This window comes from Strix uralensis, chromosome 4 (assembly GCF_047716275.1).
Source record: "Strix uralensis isolate ZFMK-TIS-50842 chromosome 4, bStrUra1, whole genome shotgun sequence".
In the NCBI taxonomy this organism is placed as follows: Eukaryota; Metazoa; Chordata; class Aves; order Strigiformes; family Strigidae; genus Strix; species Strix uralensis.
In genome coordinates, this window is record NC_133975.1 from 11,186,388 (window position 1) to 11,211,872 (window position 25,485).

A 25,485-nucleotide genomic window follows, 5' to 3' on the forward strand; every position below is an offset into this window, starting at 1 on the left:
GGAGGACATTTGCCTGAATCTGGAGATCTAGTTTCTGCCACTGTCTTGGAGAATGTGTAGCTCTATGTAGAGCATTTTCTTCAGGACTGTGGGAGGGCTTCCCTTCCAGAGTTCTAAAGTGCCTAAAATACTTGACTAAGAGAATTGATTTCAATTCAACAATCTTATTTTTAAAATAAAACCAGATGTTTTTATAAGCAGAATAACTTTTATTTAACAAGTATATTTCTTCTTCTGGGCATGTTGCTGAGAACTACACTAATATTTTTGTAATTTGTGCCTTCTGTCTGGACAGCTGTATAATTTAATCTCAGGAGTTATGCTTGTGCAGGGGTCACAAGCCAGTATCATGCAATGGGCACTGGGAGAAAAGAATTAGATTTCAGGGGATAAACATTGTTATTTTGTGATAGTATATATCAAGATTTACTCCATGAAGAGGAGGAGAATTGTTCTAAACTTTTCCCTCAACAAATGGGAGTAGAAATATCTTAGTAACACCAGAAGCTCAGGTCGCAATTTGCAGACCCTTCCCCTTTTATCTGACAACTTACTGCCCATGGTTTAAAGTTAATAAAATTAATTAAAATTAATACCTACAAAATAATCCTGCTGTCAGCCTTTGTTTTCACATTAGTTTTATTAAGAAGAAAGAAAATAACATTGTGGGTTGTGTGTGTTGCCTCAAGAAAGTGTTTTTTTGTTTGTTTTTGTGTATCTGTTTGTGTGAAGTTTGTGTTTTGTCTGTATGACCTTTCATGCCAATGTTTAACTTTTTTCTTCCATATTTTGTCTTGGATAGCAGTAGTTACTTGTAAAAGTGGCCTTCTTGCAAGTGTCAGTGAGAAAACAAATTTATTGCAACGTGCAGAAATGAAATGTGGAAGATCTTTTTGTATATAGATATGTAAACATTTTTATAATAGTCTCATTTTTGTTTGTTGCAGTGATGTATGGTTGCATTTTGGTATGGATATTATTGTAGAATCATAGAATGGTTTGGGTTGGAAGGGACTTTAAAGATCATCTAGTTCCAACCCCCCTGCCATAGACAGGGACACCTTCCACTAGACCAGGTTGCTCAAAGCCCCGTCCAACCTGGCCTTGAACACTGCCAGGGAGGGGGCAGCCACAGCTTCTCCGGGCAACCTGTTCCAGTGTCTCACCACCCTCACAGTAAAGAATTTCTTCCTTGTATCTAGTCTAAATTTACCCTCTTTCAGTTTAAAATCATTACCCCTCATCCTATCCCTACACCCCCTGATCAAGAGTCCTTCCCCATCTTTCCTGTAGCCCCTTTAAGTACTGGAAGGCTGCTCTAAGGTCTCACCCAGAGCCTTCTCTTCTCCAGGCTGAACAACCCCAACTGTCTCAGCCTGTCCTGGTAGAGGAGGTGCTCCAGCCCCTGATCATCCTTGTGGCCTCCTCTGGACCTGTTCCTACAGGTCCATGTCCTTCTGATGTTGGTGCCCCCAGAGCTGGACATGGCACTGCAGGTGGGGTCTCACGAGAGTGGAGTAGAGGGGGAGAATCCCCTCCATCACCCTGCTGGCCACACTTCTCTCGATGCAGCCCAGGACATGGCTGGCTTTTTGGGCTGTGAGAGCACATTGCTGGGTCATAGTCAGTTTTCCATCCACTGATACTCCCAAGTCCTCCTCCGCAGAGCTACTCTCAATCCACTCATCGCCCAGCCTGTATTTGTGCGTGGGATTGCCCCAACCCATGTGCAGGACCTTGCTGAATTTAATGAGATTTTCATGGGCCTCTCCAGCCTGTCCAGGTCCTTTTGGATGGCATCCCTTCCCTCCAGCCCATCGACTGCACCACACAGCTTGGTGGCAAACTTGGCGAGGATGCACTCAGTCCCACTGTCCATGTCACCAAGAAAGATGTTAAACAGCACTGGCCCCAACTCCAATTACGGAGTACAGTGTAGGAGAGGTCAGAGGAGAGAACAGAACAGTCTTAAGTTTGATTTTAGTTTTGTAGTGTCTTTAACATTCACTCTGATGTCATTCAGATAAGACTTAAATAGAGAAAAAGTACAAATAAGGTAATTGGTTGATTCAGATCAAATAGAAGCATGGAAATATATGGCTTTGGGTTACAGTAACAAAGTTTTCTTCAGAGCATCCTCAGCTATTCTGAGCATGGGACTTTGTGACTGTTCCCTGCAATATAAGATAGGAGTATCTAAATAAAACCAATTAACTGTATGGAAGCAAAATATGGTTGAAAAGGGGGGAACTTGGTGCATAAACTCTAAAAATTTAGCTCTGAATGCATTATGTTCCACAATGTGGTAGGGTTATGGCAAAATGACATACTATTTGTATTTTATTTTTCCCTTGGGGGTAGGAATTATTGCAGGAATTCCGACATTCTGACAGAAGTTCCCCTTACAAAAAGCAGATGGAGTCTCAGGGTCCTTTCTGTTTGTACATACTTGCCATGCTTCAGTCTGTTGTTTGTGTTTGAAACATAGGTTGATGTGTTTTCTTCTTTTCTAGGAGATGATAGAAGTCTTTCAAGCTCATCTTCAGATACCAGCCACTCAGATGTTAGTGTTGGGAGCAGACTGACTATTTGGCCTGAACAGTCTTCAGCCAGCACTTCTCAAGAGAGTCATGGACTGGCAGCTGCAAAGGGCATTCATCTTGGGGAAGAAAAGACCCTTCCAGAAGGGGCGCGTGGCATCACTAAACCACCTCCCAAGCCCCTCCGATCCAGACAGCTGCAGGAAATAGGTCGTCAGAGTTCTTCCGACAGTGGAATAGCTACTGGTAGTCACTCTTCTTACTCTGGAAGCTTCTCTTCCTATGCTGGGAGCTTGGACATTTGCCATGGTGATGAGTTTGGATCATTGCTGAGCTTGCCATTGAACTTTCCTTCAGATCAGAATTTATGTACTTGTCCTCACAGTGAGCCCCAGAGAGGTGCAGGATCAGAGTATCAGGTTCCCAGCTCTCTCAGACATATTTATGATATACCCAGGAGTTTGTTACAGGCAGCTTCTAAAGATGTGCAACCGAAGCGTGCAGATTCCATGCTACCCAAGGACCAGGCCCTGTCACCTCAAGGTGCTAGTGACCCAAAACTGCTACTACAACACTTGGAAGCACGGAGGGTACCTGAGCACAGCCAGGACAGAGGGAGGCCTTCATCCTTACTCGCAGAAAGCAGCAAGGACTCAAGTGATGAGACGTATGTGGATTTTGTTTCGAGGTGGTCAGACACAAAACCACAAGGACAGGTGTCAGACTCCAAAAGTAGTGAGTTGTCACCACCTAGTGGTGCCTCAGCTGACCCCTATGACACATGTAGCCCCCACCTTGGGATGACAAGAGCTCTTTTTTCAGCTTGTCCAATCTGTGGTGGACTAAAGGTAAATACCTAACACTGAGCAGATGCTAACAAGCCTTACCTAATATAGCATGATTAATTTGAAATTAATTAAGTTGCAGGTCATAAGTACTATTGTTTCCTTTATAATTTGAACAGGTAGTAACTTTTCTGTTGTTTATGCTCAAATTGAGAGGCTTAGCACACCATTTCCTCAAAATCTGTGCCTGATGAAGAAAACATTGAACAATATAGGCCGTCAATCATTACTTTTAAATTGGCCAATTCTGGCTTTGGGTGTATGTGAGTGGCTTACAGTGACAGAGATAGAAGCTTTACAGCCATTGAGAAGGCTGAATTTGTCATATAATAGTAATCTAGCATGAAGGTCATTGATCTGTCTTGCTGCTGGTATTTCAAAAGAAGAGAGGTCAAATAGTATGTGCTGCTCTTAACAGTGACCATATTTTTATTTTATTAATGTTTTTCTTTTCTTTATAACTGTAATTTGATCATGTTTTCCACAAGAAGCCAGATTAGCAAAATTTCTTATGGGGGAAAGAGAGGATAGTCAAGTCAGCATGGCAATCCATAGCAGATCAACTAATCCACTATTATAACTAGCCAATGACAGATGCTTTAGAGGAGGTATACAAAAACTTGTTAGTGGTCTACTACCAGGACAGTGCATTTGCAGGAAAAATGATTTTTGATCACCAGTCACATAAAGATTTAAAACATAAAGTATGGAGATTCATATGCCTTGCTAAACCCATTTGCCGGTATCTGTTACTATGAGTTAGATATTCTCATAAATTCTTTTGAATCCTGCTAAATGTTTGGCTTTTTACTGCAGTAAGCTTTATACATTAATTGTACATTGCATTAAGAAAATGTATCTGTTTTTATCCATTCTGGAGAAGACATTTTTTGTGAATGTTTCCTAAACTATAAGAGGGTAAAGCTGCTGGTAGTGGTGAGCTGTTGAAACGCTGGAAAGGTCAGGTGGAGTGCTCAAATTAGGGAATGTGTGAAGTAAGGATTCAGCAAGAGGGAGTTTTGTCTGAGGAATTAAATACTGCCATTGAAGTGTGTACATTTTAATTGAGCATGTGGGATTACATAAATCACTACCCAGAAAAGGGCTTGAGTGTATAGCAAACTATGAAAGAAAAATTAAAAGGTTATAGACTTGAGGGGTTATTTTGTTCTCATGAGGTGTTTCGTGCATTTGCATCATTGACTGCCTTCACATATCTGAAAACTAGAAAATGCTGTTTGCCTGAGGTGCTTGTACAGCTTCCATAACACCACCTTGGACGTTACTTTGTCATGTACCTGCAGCATTTGGGAGGTAGGGAGACACTGGTGTGACGGGCCTTATAAGGTTGTGTTTATGCTGATCATTAGGATCAGTGTTCTTCCAAGACCATCCTTGCCAGCCATCTCCACCAAAGGCCCTCACTAGCCCTCTAGCCTAATTCTGAAAGCTTAGCTGGATGCAAGGGCCCAGGATTCAGCCTCCCACTTCTTTCTGCAGTGCAGGCAGCAGGGTGCACAGCAGTGTATCTGCTGCTGGCTTCCTGTGTCTGCTGCCAGTAGTTAGAGAGAATTTGGGGAAAATGAGTAAGACTGATTCCTAGAAGGGCTCTGCTCTGCGATCAGAAAGCTCCAAGATGGCTTTGTTATAGGTAGCGAGGAAAGAATTTGTTAAGGTACAGTTAGCTCACATGGTCTAAATGTTTCTGAGTGATTTGAATTGTCAGTTTAGACATTAATTTATCAAAGTTTACCCTGGATATCTGTGGCAGAGAGGAAGCTGAAAGTGAGTATTCCATTGTGTATCTTCAAAGCCATTAAAGGCTAAATTATGTCACCACTTCTTTAACTGCCTGTTGACCCAAACAACATACACACCCATATCTTTCATTACAAAGTCAGGTTTCATAGTGTTTCTAGTTGCCCTGATAATATCATTTGGCAAGAATTTCAGGAATTGTCAATATTTAAACAAATTTAGTGAGAGAAACGCTGGTGGAAGCCTCTTACTAACTCTTGTTTTAGCATGGGATATGCACATCTGTTTCTTATCTTTTTTTCCTACCCTTTTGTAAGCAGTCGGGAAAGAAATCTTATTAAATGGAATGATTCATGGGTTTGTTTTTACTTTTGAAAGACAAAATAACCTTTTGATACATTGTCCTGAGCTGTCAAGATGAATTATTTCAGCAGTATTTAATGGACACCGTCTTTGGCTTTTCTCAGGATGAATACAGTGAAAGCACCAATCCATATGCTGTAACTAAAAAATAATTCTTATTCCTTGTGCTCTGAACAGAATATGTTTAAGATGCAGTTAGGGCTGGGAGGACTTGATTTATAGATTAATGAAGACACCAGGTTTTCATGTTTTTTCAAATTCATGTTCAAAAGGATTTAGTGTGCCAGTGTTCGGACCTCCTTTGCAATTTCAGTTAAGTTGTTATTTAAATTGTGTTGATGGTTTTAAATGTCTACTATTTAAAGTGAGTGAGTGACCTGAGTAGAGGAAAGTCTACAACAGTAATAAAGGGTATAAGCACTGGTTTGTTTTCTGCCCTGTATGTAAACTTTAGCAAATTGAGGTTAGATTTTGCGCATGTTGTCTGTCTGTGTGTGAGTTCAGCATGTGAAGAGTTGGAGGCAGGTTGCAGGATGAAGACATTCATATGTGGAAGGCATGGTGGCGTTCGTGATTGGGATTGACTTGGTTAAGAACCACCTGCTCCACTAATGACAAGGATGATGATGAACATAGGGAGAACATACCCCGGGAAAATGCCAAGGTTCAAACAGAAAGTAGGGCAAGGAAGCCTTTCTGTTTCACTCTGGATGAAGAATAGCACCAGCATGGAGAAAGTCACTAAATACTGCTTCTATTATTTCTATATTGTATTTCCTATTAGACGTTGGGGATTAATAAGCAAGCATGCAGGGTGTTTTGCTTTCTGTTGTATGTTATTGTAGTGTGCTCAAGATGTGCTTTACAAACTTCACAAGGTGTGCCTTTGCTATGTAACTTTTGCCTAGGTGATTTCAGTGCTATAGCTGATTGGAGAGATTAATTGTGTATTGTAAGTATGTTTTAAACTCAGAATGTTGGATTGTTATGGGATTTCTGAGTAAGATGTAGAGATTATTAGATTTATTACATTTCGATTACTTAGCTAATACTAATTTGATGAATAGAATTTCATTGTATGCTTGTTGCTTTGTAACTTCATTTGATGCTATAGTTTGAGAAATTCTGTCAACCTTTTTTATAGGGTGTCTTTTTTTTTTTACACCACCATTGTTTGTAAATTTTCTTAGAAGTCTGAAAAATAAAATTATTTTCCAACTGGTTTTGTCCTTTTCCATCTGACAAGTGCTGGTTTTAGTTGTGCTTTGCTTTTTGGCGGCTGACCTTCATCTTCTTGTAAGTTGAATTAATATGGAATGATTATGGCTGTCTTTTCACACTACTTAGTGTTATACTCAGATCATTGTTGACAGCTCGAAATGTGTCTATTAGTAGAAATGGCTTTTATGCATGTCTAGCTCACCCTAAACTCATATTTATGTCAGTGGGAGTTTTTACGTATGTAGAAATATAGTCTTGATTACTGCTTTGGTAGTTAACTTGCCACGATAGAGGAGAAAAGAAAGTGTCAGTTTGTGCGTGGCTGTTACCATCAATCCTGTACTGGTATTCAGCCACCTCCTTTAGCTGATCACTTAAAAATCCCAAAGCCTCCTTGGACACAATGGCCCCACATTAGGGGCTGGTCTACCCAAATCCTCTGTGAGGAATTTGTATAGTTCCTGCTGCCACAGTAACTGTATGCCTCAAGCTTTGAATCTCCCAGCATATCTGTAGTAAGTGGAAATAGGGGAATGCTGTGGTCATGATGCATGATGGAGTTCAGGGGTTCTGTCAGGTAGCAGGATCCACAGTGGCTAAGAGCCCTGCCCTACAGCATATAGGGAGATCTGGTACCTGCCTTGGGGGCATGTGGATCTCGGTTTAAGTGAGGAGCTGCTTTGATGAGCTGATAGGAAATTTACCTCTTCTAGTCTGTTCTGTAGAAATTCTTTGTTTTGTGTTACAACTTCAAGGGAAGGCACTTGCACGTCTGTACTGTGATCCTTGAGCAGGCACTTTTCTCCATATATTTAATCATGCAGCACCATGTCCCTGCAGGGCTTGTTAATCACACACAGCCTTTTGTGAGTGCAGTCTCTAGTAGATCTAGAGCTACTCTGAATATCTATGTTTCCATTGTGCTTTGTAGGCTGGGGGGCGACTAAGCCTAGAGAGAAGCACACGGCTGATGTGTCTTCAGGCAGAGGAGGGGCTTGAACTCTAAAGGACATCTTGCACTGAAGTCTGTTTTGTGGTCTTGCCTGGACTGATTTAACCAAGCCTGTAACTGGGTTGGAAATATAACCTTGGTCTTCCAAATCCTGTACAAACCCCTTAACCTTGGATTTAGGTGATGTGTCTCCTTTCATTGTAGATGCTGCTTGTGAAAGTGGTAAAAGAGAAGGCCTCTAAGGTGTAAACTTGTGTAGTGAGATTCGAGAAATAGCAGCTGCAGACTACATTGCCACATCCATGTAACTGAGAATGTTTTATCTTTTTTTTGGCTCATAATCAGGTACTTTTCTAATGTAGTGTTAAAATAGATACTAAAGAAATCACATTATATTTTTATCTACACCTTTAATATAGCTGATTTTTTTCTGTTGGAGCCATTACCTCTTTCCCCATGAGACTGAACACCTTACGTGTTTATCTTGTACTGTGTTTATTTCCCTGATTTCTCTAAAAGTATAGGAACATGATTATACGTAATTACACACCTCTTACATCTCTTTTCAAAGGTGGTTTTTTTTTTTTTTTTTTTTTTTCTTATGGTATTGATGTGTGGTGCTGTAACATTTTATGCTTCTTCCCACCTTCAGGAAAGCTACAGGCTGCCTAAATTCTCAGCTGAGAAGGGTATATTTGTCATCTTCTACAGTATTGTTTCTACTTGTATTTCTGCTCTAATCTCAGAGCTCTGGGCAGTTAGGCAACACACACACTGTCAAAACTATAACAGGAACAGTTTGCACCTCAGAGGAATCTGGAATTCAGCTGTCAGTATTATTGACCTGAATGACAGTGTGTGAGGCTCTCGTATGCTTTGATGACCATTGATTCTGGGTATTATTGGCTGTTGGCATGACTTAGAAAACTTGCATTTGTGCTCTTTTTTAAGATTTATTTCCAATTGTTTTCCTCTAAGTCCTGACTGTGATATATTAACCTGCAGTGAGGTGCGTCTTCCATAACATGTGTCACTGTTATCCCAAAAGAAGGGTTCTTTCACCTGGTATGCAAGCCAATACACACAAGGTCAAGGTATTTCTCTTATTTCATGTCTGCGCAGAGATGGGTGCTAGGTGGTGATTCCACAAAGCTAGCACACCACACAGACGACCTACAGTCTATTTATCTTGTTACATGATTAGTAAAAACCTATCTAAATTTACACTTGTTTGTCCATAATTACCATTCCATCTGCTATTGGTTAGTTATATTTAAATTAGCCTTGCTTGCTGCGTAAATTAGCATGCATGCTCCTTACAGGCACAGGGGGGACAAGTTTTTTTGGCCTTTGCCTTTCCCCCAGTTACCACAGATTTTGGCTAACTTCATGCTTCTTGGGCAATCATCCAGCCTTTGGCTCCTTCTGGGGCAGGATGTTCCCCTCTTATTAGTCTTTTAGCTCCTCTTCAAGGGTGTAGTCATTAGCAAAGTCTGCATCATTTATACAAAATATCAGATTTACACAATAAAGCCAATATTTAGTGGTCCTCCTTGGAAGATCAGTGCAGTACTTTCAATCCTAAATTAAAATGTCACTATAGCTTAGGCATTAACCCGAACATACGGTTTTACTCAGTCTACATCACTACTAAATGAGGTGACTGCACTGGACGGTGATTTGGCTATCTGGCATTTTACTTACATTACAGTTATTGTAAAAAGCTCTGACATTTTTACAATAAAGCAGTGTTATTTTTTGGGCTTTTCACAGATTCAAAGGCATCTTTAAAAACACCAATTTCCCCACAACATCTTTCTGAAATAGAAGAAATCCATGATCATTGCTGTCCTTGACAATGAAATGCAGTCATTTCTGGAGCTGGTTGTGCTGACAAAAGCACACAGCACTGTGCAAATCAAAGATTGGAGCAAAAGTATGTTCTCCAGTTGAAACTGGCAGAGGTAAGGGGCATAAAAGAGACGGGTGTAGTGTCAGGCTTAGAGCTTGATTTGTTTTGTTTTCCTTTTTGTAGTTTTGGCCAAGACCCCAAACATATCACAGAGTTAACTTCCATCCTCTTACTAAGGTGATGTTGGGTCTGCTTATGCACTGTTGAGATGTTGCTTATCAGCATTTCACAGGTGAAGGAAGATTTTTTTCTTTCTTCTCAGTTTACCTCTGTTATTTTGTACAATATTATAATGCTTCTTGGCAATAGGCTTCATTCCCAAGTAACTAAGAAGACACCCAGCTTTCTTTTACTTTGCTGTTGCTGGTAAAGGCTCATACGAGTGACCGAGCTTTTCCAAGGCTTTGCCTGGAGGACCACTTACTGTGTATGACTTTGGATTTGAGACATCACAGTAAAATACAAGACATGACAACCCTACCAGAACTGTGCAGATCTGACTTGCTTTTGGCCCTGTAGGAGACTGCCTTACCTCTTATCTTAAAAATAATACTGAAGATGGTCTCCATCTATAATGAAAGAATCCCCACAGCATTTATGTGAAGAATAAAGGTTTTAATCTGAATTCAGAATAATAAGAATTAAGCTCTCAGCACTTCTTGGGATCAGACACTAAGTGGAACAGATAGGCTATGGTCTGTAACGGGAAAAAAAAATGCCTGCCATAGAAGCACTGGTAAATGAAATGATATTAATAATGTCCAGAGAAGAGAGCATCTTTCCTACATGAGGGAATGTAGACAAAGTAGCTCAGCAGAATTCATTCTGTACTAAATAGAAGTGTTGCTGGATTGCTTTTCTGTCAGAGAGCCGGTGAAGGTATTGATAAACCACGGTATTGACCTTTTATACCCATCAGAATGAACAAATGGGAAAATCTACTTCCTCCCCTAAATACAATCAAGCTGGATAATAGGTTTTATTATTACTACACCTGATGGCTACTTGTTCGACTGTTGGGAGCAATAGCTTTTCTGAACAGAGAGAAAAGAATGTTTTGAAGGAGGAGGAATCTGCCAAAAAGCTGGAAAAAATTACTCCCTTTGGAATGTAGGTTTTGTGGGGTTTTTGTTTTTGATCCAGTTATAAAGAGACTCATCTGATTGCTTGGAACATGGCCAAAATGGGAAAAGGGAAGGCTTTTTTTCTGTCTTTCTGTCTTCTTTTTTTCTAAGTAGAAATCAATTTCTTTCTAGAAAAATTCTACAGAATCCTATAAAGTGTTAGCAGCCACTTTTTATCTTCATTTTCTAAAAGGGACAAAGTGGAATTCACCTGCAGAGGAAGAAGCCACAGAAAGAGGTTGGGAAAGCATGGACTACATTGAGCTGAACTCAGAGAGAAGCAAATAACCCCAGTGGCAGCCCTGGATCAAGATTCCTATGTTTGGTTCATCCCCTTCTGAAAGATCATAAACAAAGTTACTTTAAAAACCCCCCAATTTTTTGACTTGCATTTCTGCAAAATGTTTGTAGTATCTACCAACTTTGTATTTTTTAAATCATGGATTAAAGAAGGCTATGCAAAAAATATTCTGTTTTGATTAACAGTCACTGATATCAAAGTAATTGCGTGGCTCAGAAGGAATTGGCGAGTGTCAGTAGGATAGCAATCATTTGGATGGGATATCTGGAGGGTTGACAGCAGCTCCCTGTGAGTAGATGAGAGGATTGAAAATAGATGCTCAGTAGGGGTGCGACCTTTCCTACCAACCCTGTTTGACAGAGTCACTTAAAACTGGAAGTATGCAAATTAGGATGAAATGTGTTCCAGCAAAATTACACAAAATGTGCTTAAACTTGTCCACAACCCATGACAAGACATATGAATGGAATTAGTTTTGGTAATTCAAGATGCCAAATATACTTATTACTTCAAGATATCTATGGAAACACTTTGAGTCTGGCTGGTAATATCCCATATGGACTTGTAATCAGATTAGATCCTTAAGGTATCAGTCCTGTAGAGGTTGTGAGTTAGGCAAAGTCATACTGTTTCTGATATAACTGTGCAACCCTATACCAAGTTTTATTACTTTGCTCATAAAGAACAAATATTTTTTCCTAATATTGGCTTAGTAAAGTTTAATGATATGGTAACAACATCTTTATACGGGTAATGTGATTTTGGCATCTGTTAGCAAGGAAATGGCAAGTGTGGCAAAAAATGCACTGAATAGAAAATTGTTTATTACCTGCTCCACAAAAAATACACTGAAACCAACTTGAGGATTGAATCACTGAAGAGTATTTGTATGCTCAGAACAGAATGAATACTTCCTATAGATAGAAGAGTTAGAAAATATGGGCAAGCCATTCTGGTATAGAAATGCCTGCCAAACAGTTTTCAGGATGGACTGTTTTAAAGTTGCTTTGCGATTTCATGTATTGCTTTATTATGCATAGTTAAGAATGCTTCTGCTGAAATGCTAAGGAACTGTCTAGAGAAGAAAAGCAAAGGAATTCTTTAAAAGTTCACATAGTAGATGGGACTGCTAAATTTACCTCTCATGCAATTGTACAGTCCTGACGAAAATGTCCCACTGAGGTCAGCAGAAGCCTTGCTGCAGACTTCAGCAGGCTTTCCTCTGACAGTCTTAAAAGCAGGGCCACTGAAATCAGTGTAATTAAAACACTTGCTTTGTAAGAGAATCAGGATGCATGTGAGTTAAAAGAAATAAGATGAAACTTTGATATCTAAGAGAGACAGATTTCAATCCCTGTCCCATAGTAGAAGAGTGGGGGTCATTGCTCTGGACCTCAGAAAATACAGAAAGAATCCATACTAAACTTTGGTGTTCTTGCCCTGCCTGGCTAAGTGTTGGATGCATTTTACAAACCTGCATGCTGTGCTATAAAGCTAGTTGTTTACTGCAGACTTCTGGCAGGAATTTGTGATGGCAAAGTGCAGATGATGGTGTTTTGGGCACTGTCTCACTTTAAATAAGAGGAGAATCCTGGGGTGTGCAAGAGAGGTAAGAAGCTTGAGATTTGGTCTGATCTAGGAATTTTGTGTTACAGTTTTGTTATTGTGGCTCTGACCAGCTTACCTGTCTACCTAGTTGTGTAATATCTATCTGGATAATGTTTACTTCCAAAGGCTATTGGTGTTTCTAGAGTACTTTGGATGTGGACAATTCTATCCAAGTGCTAAAGATTATATTAAATGTGATGTTTTCCAGGCTGTGGTGAGAGAAATGGAAAGTTGTTTGCCTTTCAAGTGAACTGTGAACAGAAAAGGAACTCCTTAATAAGAATTACTAAAAAAGAAAACGACCCTGCCAGGATGGAGCAGATGCTCTACAATATTTTTTTTTTAAATGCTGGGAAGTCTATCACTAATTTTTGTAACTTTAACAAATGGTTCAAACCCATTTTCTATTTAATGAAAGATCACAGAGCAGTGGCACTGAATACATTATTTCAACAGATTCTTTTTTTTCTTTTTTGTGTAAAATTGAGCTTGAAGAATGTCTTTCAAGAACTGCAGAGTTACTGGAAAGACGTTATTAATGCAGGAAACTTTACACTCAGTGGATTCAGGAAGTCTACAACTGAGGACATGGCAGTTGAAAATCATTCTAAGCATGGGATTAGCCTCAGGGTTGAGCAAATTTTAGCATTTAGAAAGGAGCAAGATATCAAGAACTTGAGGCTATGACTGAAATTCAAGCCAAGTTGTAACAACAGAAGAAGAAAAGAAAAACAATTGCATTATGTTTTTTTCATGTATTCTTTTCTTAAATCCTTATGGAGAGGCATATTGCATCAAATCTAATTTTGCATATTTCTTTGATGCAATGATTTTTTTCTTTAATTTTTTTTAGGTCAAAAGCCATTTTACCTGAGTAGGGATTAGATAAAACTCTGAGCTCTTCTCCAGTAAGAGGTGTGAGAGCAGATGTCTACAGGGGACTTCTGGAGCAGTTCAAGCTGTCTGAGGATCTGCAGTTAAGTATTTCAGCTAGTCAATTGTCCCATCTTAAGTAAGTAGTTACCTACTGTTGAGTTTCCTTGGTGCTGGCTAAACTCAACTCAAAGTGTAGGAACTCTGGGTCAGAACCAAGCTGACCTTAGGGTTGCTGCACCTGACCAACTGAGCAAATCTTTGTTACAGTGTAAAAAATGCTCTTTATCCCACTTTTTACCAATTGAACACAATCTTTTCTGTTCCATTCCTAAATGACATTGTGGAGGGAATGTCTTACTTGCATTCTGGCCATCCTTGCTAGTGTAATAACTTCCTGACTTTTGAAGAGTCACTGAAAAACTAACATGCTTCAGGGAGTAATTCAACCTATGGGTGGATAGAAGCGTGGGGAAAAATGTTATGGTGGAGCTACTGTTGTTTTTCCATCCCCTCTGCTTCAGCTACAGTGAAGTCTGGTGCATCAGTATGTCTGTAGCAACACAATTTTTGTGTGTGTGTAAAAGTTAGACTGAGCTTCCTTGGACAGGGTGGGGATGTTAAGATCAAAACGAGTGACTGTTAATGTGATCCATGTGATAAATGACAGCCAGGATGGGGTGAGTGAATACCAGAGTCTTACATACAGATCCTAGGCTGTAGTAAAGTGTCTTTACTGCATTACCAGCTCTGCTTGTATGTCTTCCTTGGCATTATCTTTTATGTATTTCCATGTTTCCTTTCCTAAAGCAGGGTAGATGAAAGAAAGCAGTCCTCAAGACTTTCTCTGAAGCAGTTCAGTACCACACAAGTCCACCGGGTAGATGGAAAAGGGGCTTTAAAGTTGACTTTGTGCTCTTAAGTCTTGTCACATGAGGATATTGGGCTGTTCACAGTATAGACTGCAGCAGCCAGCTGTCAGTCAACTGAAATGACTGTTTCAACAGCTGGGAATCAGTGGGACATGAACTCTGGCTGTGTTCCCTCTCCTCTAGCCACATCCTCTGCAGTAGTCTGGATTCTGTGGTATCCTCTGCTAATTCAATGCTGATTGGAAGCAATTTTGAATTACAAGAAATTTGAGCCTGGAAAATATTAAGGAAATATAAACCTTTTCCAGATCTGGTTTATTACAAGGACAGAGATGTGCTAAGTGGGCTATATCAAGGCTAGTGACTGTATACTTGAATCCTCTGTAGCACTAGGAAAACATTTGCAGATGAAGTTTGCCAATTCATCTTATTCCTTGAGACACAAAGTCAAGCAGAATACATGTGCTATGGAGATAACTGCTATAGAAAGCTTTGGAAAACAACAGAAATAATTATACCTAATAATTTATAGCAGTGCTCTCCAATATAGGAGAAGCCTGTGAGCAGCCCCCATGCATAGTTAAGTATCTGTATCCTCTGAAGCTGTGCAGCTTAATTAATTGTTTCATTACCTTTGACAAACCATAATTTCAGTGGTGGGCTGGGGATAACGGAAAACACTTGTCTTAATTTTACTATTCTGAGAATTCGCTCCCTTATTTGTCCTTCTAGTTCCATCCATTTCTTCCTAATCGTGATCACTGATTATCTTGTTCATAATTTTTTTCTGGGAGAAGTTGACTAACCTTAGGTGTAAATGTGATGTTGAAAAAGAAGGAAAATTAATGAGAGGATCATATTGCAAGGCTTTCATTTTTATTCTTCATAGGCTCATAATTAAGCCCACTCTAGTTCTCTCTCTATGTGGAGCAGAATGCACAGGTTCTAACAAGGATTCTTTTCTGCGTGTCTTTATGTGGAATGGGCTGGAAGGAAGGAATCAAATAACTAGTCTAATGTAAATTGGCATAGCTCCATCAGCTACAAAACAGGCCCAAATGTATTTTTAGTGCAAGCACAAACTAAGCTCACACTGTGGAACAGCACTCTTCGGGGGAACTAGAAGAAGGAAAAGACTTTTCTTAGGGCAGTCCCTAGGTGAATGTTTCAAAATGGTAATTACAGCTTAACATAAACTTTCTCCATCTCTAAGAGTCTATAGAGGTAGGTTTAATTTGTCTCTAACATCTGGGATTTCACTTTGCCAGCTTTTGAAATATTTTCACATTTGAGCTCTTCTCTACTTACTGTTTGTCACTGTAGCTGTAGAGTTGTAGTTAAACTCTTTATTTAAAATAATCCCTTTTCTTCGTGAATAGATGACTTGGATTTTAAATCTTGTTGCAAGTAGAAAACCTGAGTAGAAGGGATACTTTATGCAGTTTTGTATAATTGGTGGAATTAATTTTCTGTTAGTCAGAATTGACAAGAACAGTTGTGATAAGTTAGGATACTTCTCAGTACAGTAGCATAAAAGCTATTTTTCATTGGAAAGTGTAAAATGTCTCATGCATGTTGGTTGAAGCTCATCCTCTTTTCTCATCAGAGAAGGAATGTTTCAGTGTCAAGAAATGAGTGGGTTATTGGACCTTTTGTCTTACATGTCTCTTCTGGTGTAAATTTGCCATAAAATGCTCCTTTGCTAATCAAGAGAGCAAGGCTATCTGAATCCCTTTGTGAGTACGTGTGCATATGTATATGTGTTAATGAATGTCCTTTTCATTTATTTTCAGTCTCTCCAAGCTTCCTGCTAAACAGTACTTTTGTATTGACTTTTAAAACCTTGAAATGGGCTAATGCTCCAAGTCCAGCAGAACTCTTGTTTCTACTGGGATGTGCTATCCTAAGAAAATGTAGAACACCACTTTTCATTTGTCAAGCCCTCCTAATTTCACAGGTATTTCTGCAGTACTGAGATGTTTGGTGATGGCACAGTTAATCTTGTGAACTTTACAATACAAAAGAAATGGATCATTGTGAGGTGTTGCATCCAGTCTATATGCACCTTGCCTCTCCTGTTACTTTTACATGCTGAGCAAGAAAAATGAGATGAGAAAACCATGCTGCTTATTATCTACACAGTAGAGTCAAGTCTGCTGTTATTCATACCTGTTTGGGTCCCATCTGAGCCTTATTTTCAGTGGTGTGGCAGTTTTGCTAGAGTCTCTGCCTTGAGTGGTTTTCACTTAGTGCAGAATGAGTAGAAATTAACAGATCTGTTGTACAAGGAAGCTCAGACTAGCAAATGTGGGGAAAGTGAGTGTATTTTAAATATCAAATGTTCTTGTAGTAGTGTAATGCTACCCCCTGTTGGAAATTGGAATATATGGAATATAAACCAGAATACATGGAATTGAAGCCTCTTTGACTTTGTGTACATTACTTTGTTTCCATTGCACTTGATAGGACTTTAGAAGTGCCAGTCTCTATTTCAAGAAAAAAAGAGAAAGAAAAAGAAAAAGAAAGAGATTTTTTTTGCATAAATAGGAAAAATGTTTTCTCCCCGGTTATCAGAACTGAATTCAGTTTAAAATAATCTTTTCATGTTAAAATACAGCTGTAGGCACAGATGCCTGCAATTTTACTGCCTTTCTATAAGAATACAAATACACAGCCTAAAAGAGAAACACATCCTGTCTTTTTGCATCGCTAAACCTACTGTATACACTATTATTCAGCTGCATGCTGAATAACAGTGCTTGCGTTCACCTGTGAAAATGTGAGTGGTTAAAGCAATGCTGTGGGTGCCCTGCTGAACCTTCAAGTCAGGACAAATGTGCTTGAACTCTTTTACTTAAGCATTACAACTGGAGTTTCTGTATGTACCTTAGGAGAGGTGGTTTAACAGGAGTCTAGCTGAACAAAGCTCTGAAAAGGGGTAAAGGGAATGTAATGTTGCTATGAAAACATCTCTAAAAAGTTGACAACACTATCTTGAATCAGAAAAATCTGCTGGGTGTCTTATGCTTAAATTAAAAATTGTTCCTTTTCATAAAATTCCAGAACAGATCTTCTGCTACTGTAAATCATGACAGCTCAACTGAGGAGTTGGAGGGAACAATGTAGCTGAGTCTTGTTACCTGGAGGAATTGGCTGTCTTTATTTTGGCCCTAAGAATATATGATATGCTGAATTTTTATTATATTAGGGGTATCTGCCTTGGATCTTAGACCTCACAGTTGGAGAAAAAGAAACTATCACTTCTGAGCTGAGTGTATTTGGTGGTTTATTTTAATGGCAATTCTGTAAGGAGTCTTTCATGTCCTGAACAGCAGAATGGTTGTTATAAGATACAGCTGCTGAAAGATGAGGCAGTTGAAGGCCGATATTAATCCATTTTATTATGTATCTAGCATCAATTCACAGGTGTATTTGTTCAGGGTTCTGTGCTTTGAAATCAGGAGATGCTGTGCCCCAGTTGTCAAGTTTGATGAATATATCCTATGACATTTGCATATGGTGTTTTTATTTTTCATGAAGAATTGTTTCTAGTTCCTGCCTTCTAACTCCTGCACCAATTCTGGCCATGTTTATCAAATACATTGAATTAAAATTGGTCTCAGAGGCAATTTGCTATGGCTGGCTCAGCCATTTCTTCTGGCTGACTGAATTCCTCAGCCTAGTCCTGGTTCCTGTTATGAAAGTTCTTCTGTATCATGAACTGGGAGTGAAATGTGTTCTGATCATGCTCCAGTGGCTTTGTGCTGTGAGGTCTGTCAGAAAGCTTAGGTGAGATCATCTGTTCAGCAGTATTTGTAATCATTAATGTCCACCTTTTCATCTGAGTTGCTTATACAGATCTACCTAGAGGGTTCTAGTACTGCCACTGCAGTATCTCTCTGCAGCTTGTCACTATATCTGTCCTTACAAAACCTCCATGAAATGATGAACTGCTTCTACTTGTATTGAAACCAGTCCTTCTGATTTTTACCTGTGGTTAAGTAGGACAGACGCTCAAATTCACAGAAGTATTTAGTAATCTTGTTTGATCTGGAACCGTCATACCAATTTTTTGAAGAATCTTGAGAAACCCAAACCTTATGAAATTAGTTTAAAATATTGTAAGACAAACCCAAAATCTGTGTTTGAGGGAGGTGGCAGAGTGTCTTTGTTTTATTTATGTTTCTTAAGTTGTTGTGGTTTGGGGCATTTCTCCGTAACCACAAGCTGTCTAGCTGATATTGGTGTTAGGACAGTTTATGATGGTTCGGTGTTGTGTGCCTTCAGACTTTGCTATCTACTTGAGTGAGTGTTATTGCTTTGGGCCAGCTGTATGTGCTCTTGACTTTGTTTTTTGTCTAGCAAGTATGCAAGCTTGACTTGTAGTAGTGCCTGGAAACAGACACAAACATCACTGATGTGTTTATACCAGGTATTTTATATGCATTGGATGGTATAGCATAGCTGTTTCCTCTAGAATTCTGTCTGAATACTTTTGTACATAATGAGATATGTATGTGATGTTAAAAGGATGTTATTTAGGTTGAAAAGTTAAGCCACTCACTGTTAAGGAATTGACAGATTTACAGTTGCTTATGCCATCTTGATTTTACCCACACATGTGTCCCTTTTGTGCAGTGAATGAGGCAGATGTCCTGTGGAACAAATTATATGTGACCATGTAATTGCATTACAGTCCAGTTGTTCAGCACACTCCTAGTGTGACTCTTTGGTATGTAGTAATTCTAGGTCTGCTTTTGAAAAGCAAAAGACAAGAGCAAATCATGTTCCTGGTTGCTGTGTCAGCTTCCCCATGCCCATATATTATCAGTAGCAGAGCTTGAAATTTGACCCTTCGGCATTGCAGCCGAGGCTCCTACCATCTGAATTTCAGGGCTGTTGCTGCTAGCTGGCAGGTGGAGATGGCTTTTATCTCAGGGTGGAGGCTGGGCAGCTGGATCCAGGTACTGGCTTTTGTGGTAGCTGTGGCAGAGAACTCAGCCCAGCTTTTCTTTCTGTCACTTGAGTGGACAGAGTATGCATATTATTTTCAGAGTTAATGGTTATATTCTGATGCCAGTGGTCATATTCTGGATTGAATGACAAATGGCTCGTGGCTGCAGGCGGCTGGGAAGCCCACAGCAAGAAGCAGAAGGCTCCTCTCAACAGAAGCATATCAAACTCACATCTGAAGAATTCTTCTGTAAAAACCTGAGAGAGAAAAGATGGGTACACAAATCTGGACTAGAACTAAACAATACTTTTCATTTTTTCTCATATCTTGTTGTTTAAACAACACCTGTAACTTGTAGATGAGTTGAGCTGTGATTATCCCACAGGTTTCAGGAGGCGTATTTTAATGTGACACAGAGCACAGCTTGCCAGTGCCACTGAAATCACCGGCTTCATGCTTCAGAAAATAGCTGATGTTTGGGCTTGGCTGAGCAAACTGAGATGTTTCTGAACTGACTTCAGCAATCTTTCTGTAAGCCGACAGTTGGCTTGCGACAGATGAAGCTGAGTAATCAGAAGTTTGTGGCTGAAATTGGAGCCCTGCACCTGAAGCATGCCATGGACAGGAGTTTCTGTTTCATTTGGAGTTGTTACAAAGGATAGTAGAGTGTAATAATTTTGTATCTTTTGTTCAGAACCTGATCAACTGCTGGGCATTGTGAAACAGCCCATCAAAGCAGATGACCTTTAAAGGTTACTCCATGTGTCTGTATTTATTGACCTTTCCTGGAAACTTTTTTTTTTTTTTTTTTGTGTGTGGTATGAATGCTTCGATTCCATCTTTAAACTTTTCTGGTGATTTTCTCCAAGAATAAGTCATAATCTTGAATCCTCATGAGGAAAGTACCTTAACTGTCAGTTTCATTAGGGACTGGTTTCTTTTTGCAGAAATATCTGAGCTTTGCAGAACTTCGGACATGTTCAAGACTTTTTTTTTTTTTTTTTTTTCCATTTTCTAAAAGCAGTTGACACTTTTCTATTGTTTGTGATGGTGATTTCAAAATCTTCATTCAGGATTTCTCACTGAGTCCTTTGCTCCTTTATGAAGTTGCTGGCAGTTCAAGATACTATTGTAATAAACTAATGTAACTGTAATTTGCTGCCTCCCTCTACATACAAACTATGTGAAGCAGTCAGGGATTGTGATGAAGGGCCACCAGCTATATACAGCAGGCATGAGTGTTTGTTCATTGTTAGAGAAGTCTGCTTCACAATTTCTGTTTTTCAGGGACCATCATCTGGATTTTGAGTCATGATTTTGATGGTTTTCTCTTGAAAAACGATGTTTTGCATGGCCTTGATGCTGCACAACAGCTTTAATATAAAAGAAGGGAGAGGAGAAAAAAAATCTAGATCATATTATCTGTGAAAATTAAGCAGCTGGCCAATGTTGCAACACATCCTCTCTGTTTATGAGTGCATTTTTGGTATGTGCTAATAAAAATCTCACAGTGCAAATAATTGCTTCTATTACTGTTGGGTATGAATTCCTCTTTCATAACAAGAATAATCTGGGAGCCTCTCATCTATGTTGAGATTTTCTTCTTCCAGTCTGAGGACCCAGATTGGAGCAAAACTTCATACATGTGTTTAGACTAAAGCAAATGACACCTAAAAATCATAATAGTTTGGGTTTGAAGGGACCTTTAAAGGTTGTCTACTCCAATGCCCCTGCAACGAGCAGGGACATCTTCAACTAGATCAGGTTGCTCAGAGCCCTGTCCAGCCTGGCTTTGAATGTTTGCAGGAGTGGGGCATCTACCACCTCTCTGGACAACCTGTTCCAACGTTTCACCACCCTCATTGTAAAAAATTTCTTCCTTATGTCTGGTCTGAATATACCCTCTTTTAGTTTAACACCCTTGTCCTATTGCAACAGGCCCTGCTAAAAAGTGTGTCCCCACCTTTCTTATAAGCCCCCTTTAAGTATTGAAAGGCTACAATAAGGTCTCCCTGGAGCCTTTTCTTCACCAGGCTGAACAACCCCAACTCTCTCAGCCTTTCCTCATAGGAGAGGTGTTCCATCCCTCTGATCATTTTCGTGGCCTCCTCTGGACCCACTCCAGCAGGTCCATGTCTTTCCTGTACTGCATACTCTATCCCTTACTAGGTTCAGAATAATGGAGCTATAAAAAGCTGCCAAACTTAGATGAGCTGAAAGAAAAGCTTTCTTTCTAAAGATACACAAAGGGAATTACATAAGCTGTGACTGAGGAGGTGTGTCTGAAATGTTGACAGTTATCAGGCAAATGGCATTTCATTCCTCTTGGCAGTGATGATGGAGCCGAGCTCAGCATTACAATCTAGAGAAGCTGATCTGCTTTTTCTTGGAAGTATAGTTTCCTCCTTTTAAGGAGGAAAAATATGAAACAGAAATGTTTTAGTTCCTTGAAAATACATGGTTTATATGGAACAGCTATCTATCAGTTCCTACCCTTAGAGCCAGTAATGGGAGGGATTAGTCTTAAGACAATATTTTCCTTTTTTCTGTTCTGTCCATGTGACCTGCAAGCTCCTGGCTCCTTTTTACACCACGGAGATGATCTTACAGAGCAGTTGTGATGCCTTTTGTCACTATGAATCTGGCAAAACTTCTTCAAAAAATAGGAAATTGTGCAGTACAGTATTTTTGCTCTTTGCTGTGGAGCTTGTACTGGAAGATCTGAACTTTGGGTCTGATCCTGTGTCCAAAGACTAAAACTCCTGGTAGCAGTATCAGAGCAAGCTTTGGTATGTAGTCCATGAAAAGTGATTTGAGTATATAGAGAAAGGTAGGCATACTACTCTTTATATGGGACAGTATTTATGTCTGGTAATTTTTTTAAATGAGAACTGATCTGGTAAATCATATATTTCATGAAATTTAAAGTGAATGAAACTTTGAATGAAATAAAATGAAACTTTAAAAGAAAAAAAAAAGGAGAGAAATATACATAGAGGGGAAAAAAAAATCCCATTTTAATTGTAAAAAGGATTATGTATTATGATGGTTACTTGCACACACAGAAATAAATGCCAAGGCTTAGGTTCTGTTTGACTGTTTAGGGCAACAGAGCTAATCTATGAATAATGATCCAGCATATCAAACTAGTGGGTTCTCCTAACATCTATCATTGAACCCTACCCAACATATTTGGAAGCAGAACATCAAAAATGAATGTCATCTGACAGGAGCCAGATCACTACCAGAGTTAAAATAGCCCTGGACATGTAGCTCATGATGTGTGATATGCAAGTGGTACATATCTGTTAACTGTGGGTGTTGTAGTGGTGAGGTTGTTTGAGTTAACAACCATGCGTCACATACTTCAGCACTCGGCTCTTGTGTCACAGATAAAATAACCTGCATTAGAAAGATGTTTAACTTATGTTTACAAGTAATATTATGAGATATGCGGTATTTAGATATTCACTTTGCTAGTTATTGTCTGAATATCATAGCAGGCATAACAAAAGCGTATTATTTGGGTGAGGTCCCTTACCCCTTTTCTTCTTCAGTGTAATCATATGGTAGGTTGACATATGTATTATACTTTACTTTGAAAACCATGCGTTTACATTTCTACATTTTAATAATTTAGAAAGTTTTTCCTACAGACAAAAGCATGTTTTGTCTGACTTTTGTAGAATTAAAAAGATAGCTTTTAAGTCTCTGGTACTGTTGTTTCTGCTAAGTTGCCTTAGTGGTAGCCACTGTAAGTTAGTGAAGGCTCTGCCTTACAGAGGATTGCAGCACGAGGCCTCAGAGTTGCAGAAAGAATAGAATATGATATATTGAAATTAAAATGAAGACAACAATCTTAGAGACTGGAAAAATCACTTGATAACAAAAGGCTAGTTTTGGTTTTGTTATTATCTCAGACTCATTTTTTATCTAATCACATCTAATTCTTTTAGTAATTTGTTGTCTTTCATCTATTCCCTATAATTTCAGTGGTATTTTATCAGTGTCCCACGTCTGATGTAATTTCACACATCTAACTTATGTTTGCCTTTTTGCGTTTCTTTGTCAAGTATAATCTATTCTTCTAATAATGACTTTGAAAGTATATTTATTTGATATTATCTGTCTAGCCTTTATCAATTTTGTCATCTTACCTAATTTGTACAATTTTATGAAAAAAATTTTAGAATTTATTTTGTAGGAGTGCCTAGGAGTACCAGGCATGAAATAAGACTCCATTGTTGAACAAACTGTACTTATGTTAACAAAATGATCTCTCTTTAATTTTCAGTTATTTCCATGTCATATATGATGTGCAGAACAAAAGGCAATGATGGTTTGAATTCCCACTCACCTTCAGAGGTCAGAAAGCCCTGCTGATTGATTTTAACTTTCATTAAGCAGCACATCAACAAAAAAAAGTTTCTGCAACTTAAATTTTTTTAACAGTTTGGCATTGCTGACTTTTTAATCCTCATTCTTGCAGAAGTGCTAAGCTTGTGCAACTCTGAGAGGAGGGAAAAACAGCAAAACTTAATTTGCAAGTAAATCAAGTAGTTATAACTTGAATTTACAGAGAGAGCAAAGCTGTTTAGCAAGTAGGAACCTGTGCTATTTTGTAAATAACAACTTTGCTATAAGGTGAGAAGAAAACCGATCATTATAAAAATATTCAGTTTATTCTTTGTATCTTTGCATTACTGTTGCTCGTAATATCTGTAAGGATGAAAGAGGATTTCCCTCTCGGAGATTATGTATAAACAAAGAACCAAAATGCTGTACTTTCTTCAAAGAGCTTTCAACCTCCGTTCAGGTTTTCTCCTTTCTATCCTTTATTTCTATCATTTTTTGGCCATAATGCAGAATATTCTGATGTATAATGAATTATAGAAAGAGAGTTAAAAATGTTTTTCCAGCTTGCTATCTAGTTTCATGTATTAAGCCCATGACCTGAATGACAGCAAGGCTGTGCAGATTAATGAATCTAGAGGCAAAGGTGAGGAAGATAATTTTTTTTCACCTCCCAAAACAATTTTTGATTGACTTTGTGAACTAAGTAACATATGGTTCCCTTCCATACCCCACAAGTTAGTCCGCCCCCCCAAAGCTTTTTTTTTTTTAAAGCAAAAAGTTACCAGAAAATTATGAGATCTTTTCTTACTAGCAAGATTTGATTTTTATGCTTTTCAACACTGCAGTCTGCCACTTTCTATTCCATTAAGTAAGCTAGCTTCAGAGGCAACATAATCGGCTTTACATCCACAGACATAACCAAACTCAGGGAAATGATGTTTTGGTATTTTGTATTAGCAAACTCTTAATAAGTTACTGGGGGCAGGAAAAAACTATTTTTCAAGTCTGCTATAAATAATAGTGGGAACAATTAATAGAAATGCTATTGTAATGGAAAAATAGTTATCTAAATATACAGAATTCTGCTTGTAATGGACTTGAAAGTCCTCTGTCCTTTATCTGTGCAAATACTTCTGCATATTCCCCAAATGAAAGCAGCAACTTCTGTGGTGGTACATGGTAACTATAGAAACGAATAGAATATAGAAACATCCACTACGGTTAAATTAATAAAATGTTCTTTTTCTGAAATGCTGTGGGATGTTTTTTCTCTTTTAGAAATGAAATCTTGGCCATGTTTCTGATTTCCTCCCCCTCCCTTCTACTTCTGCTCTAAACAGTTGCTCAAATTCAGTGTCTCATATATTAAGTTATACAGCTAGCATAAAAGCTCAAGTAAATACTGAAGCTGTATATTCCGTGTTTGCAACAGGATCAGGCAGAAACATCTTGTATGTTGTGTGTTATTACACTGTTGAAAGTTGTTCTGTGTTGCAGATTTCAAAACTGTGTTTAAAAAAAACAACTTACCTCTCCCCAGTTGATCCAAGTAAGCACTTTTAATGTATATTTTACTGGCTGAAACAGAATCAGTGTGATCTTTTCTAATCTTTTTCTGGTTCGTTGCAAGATGCATCAAAACCAAAGAAAGCCTTTCTACTTTAACTGAAATTGGATCTAGTTGCTGGCTCTGACAGTTTTTTGTGATGGTGACATGTAATGAGCTTTGAGTCTTAATATGTTTGCCTTAAGAAAATGTTGTGCAGGAATTAGTATGACTTGAACTTCTACATGGATAATAAGTAA

The 25,485-nt window shown here is 38.8% G+C and overlaps 1 protein-coding gene across 1 annotated transcript in view; it reads left to right on the forward strand.

Moving 5' to 3' along the window:
* The window catches only part of DOK7 (docking protein 7), a 71,828-nt gene that overhangs the window by 28,742 nt on the left and 17,601 nt on the right, over positions 1-25,485 (forward strand). The window contains exon 7 of the mRNA XM_074865659.1: positions 2,514-3,388. Coding sequence (XP_074721760.1) covers positions 2,514-3,388 — 875 coding nt within the window. The remainder of the gene's footprint in view (positions 1-2,513; positions 3,389-25,485) is intronic.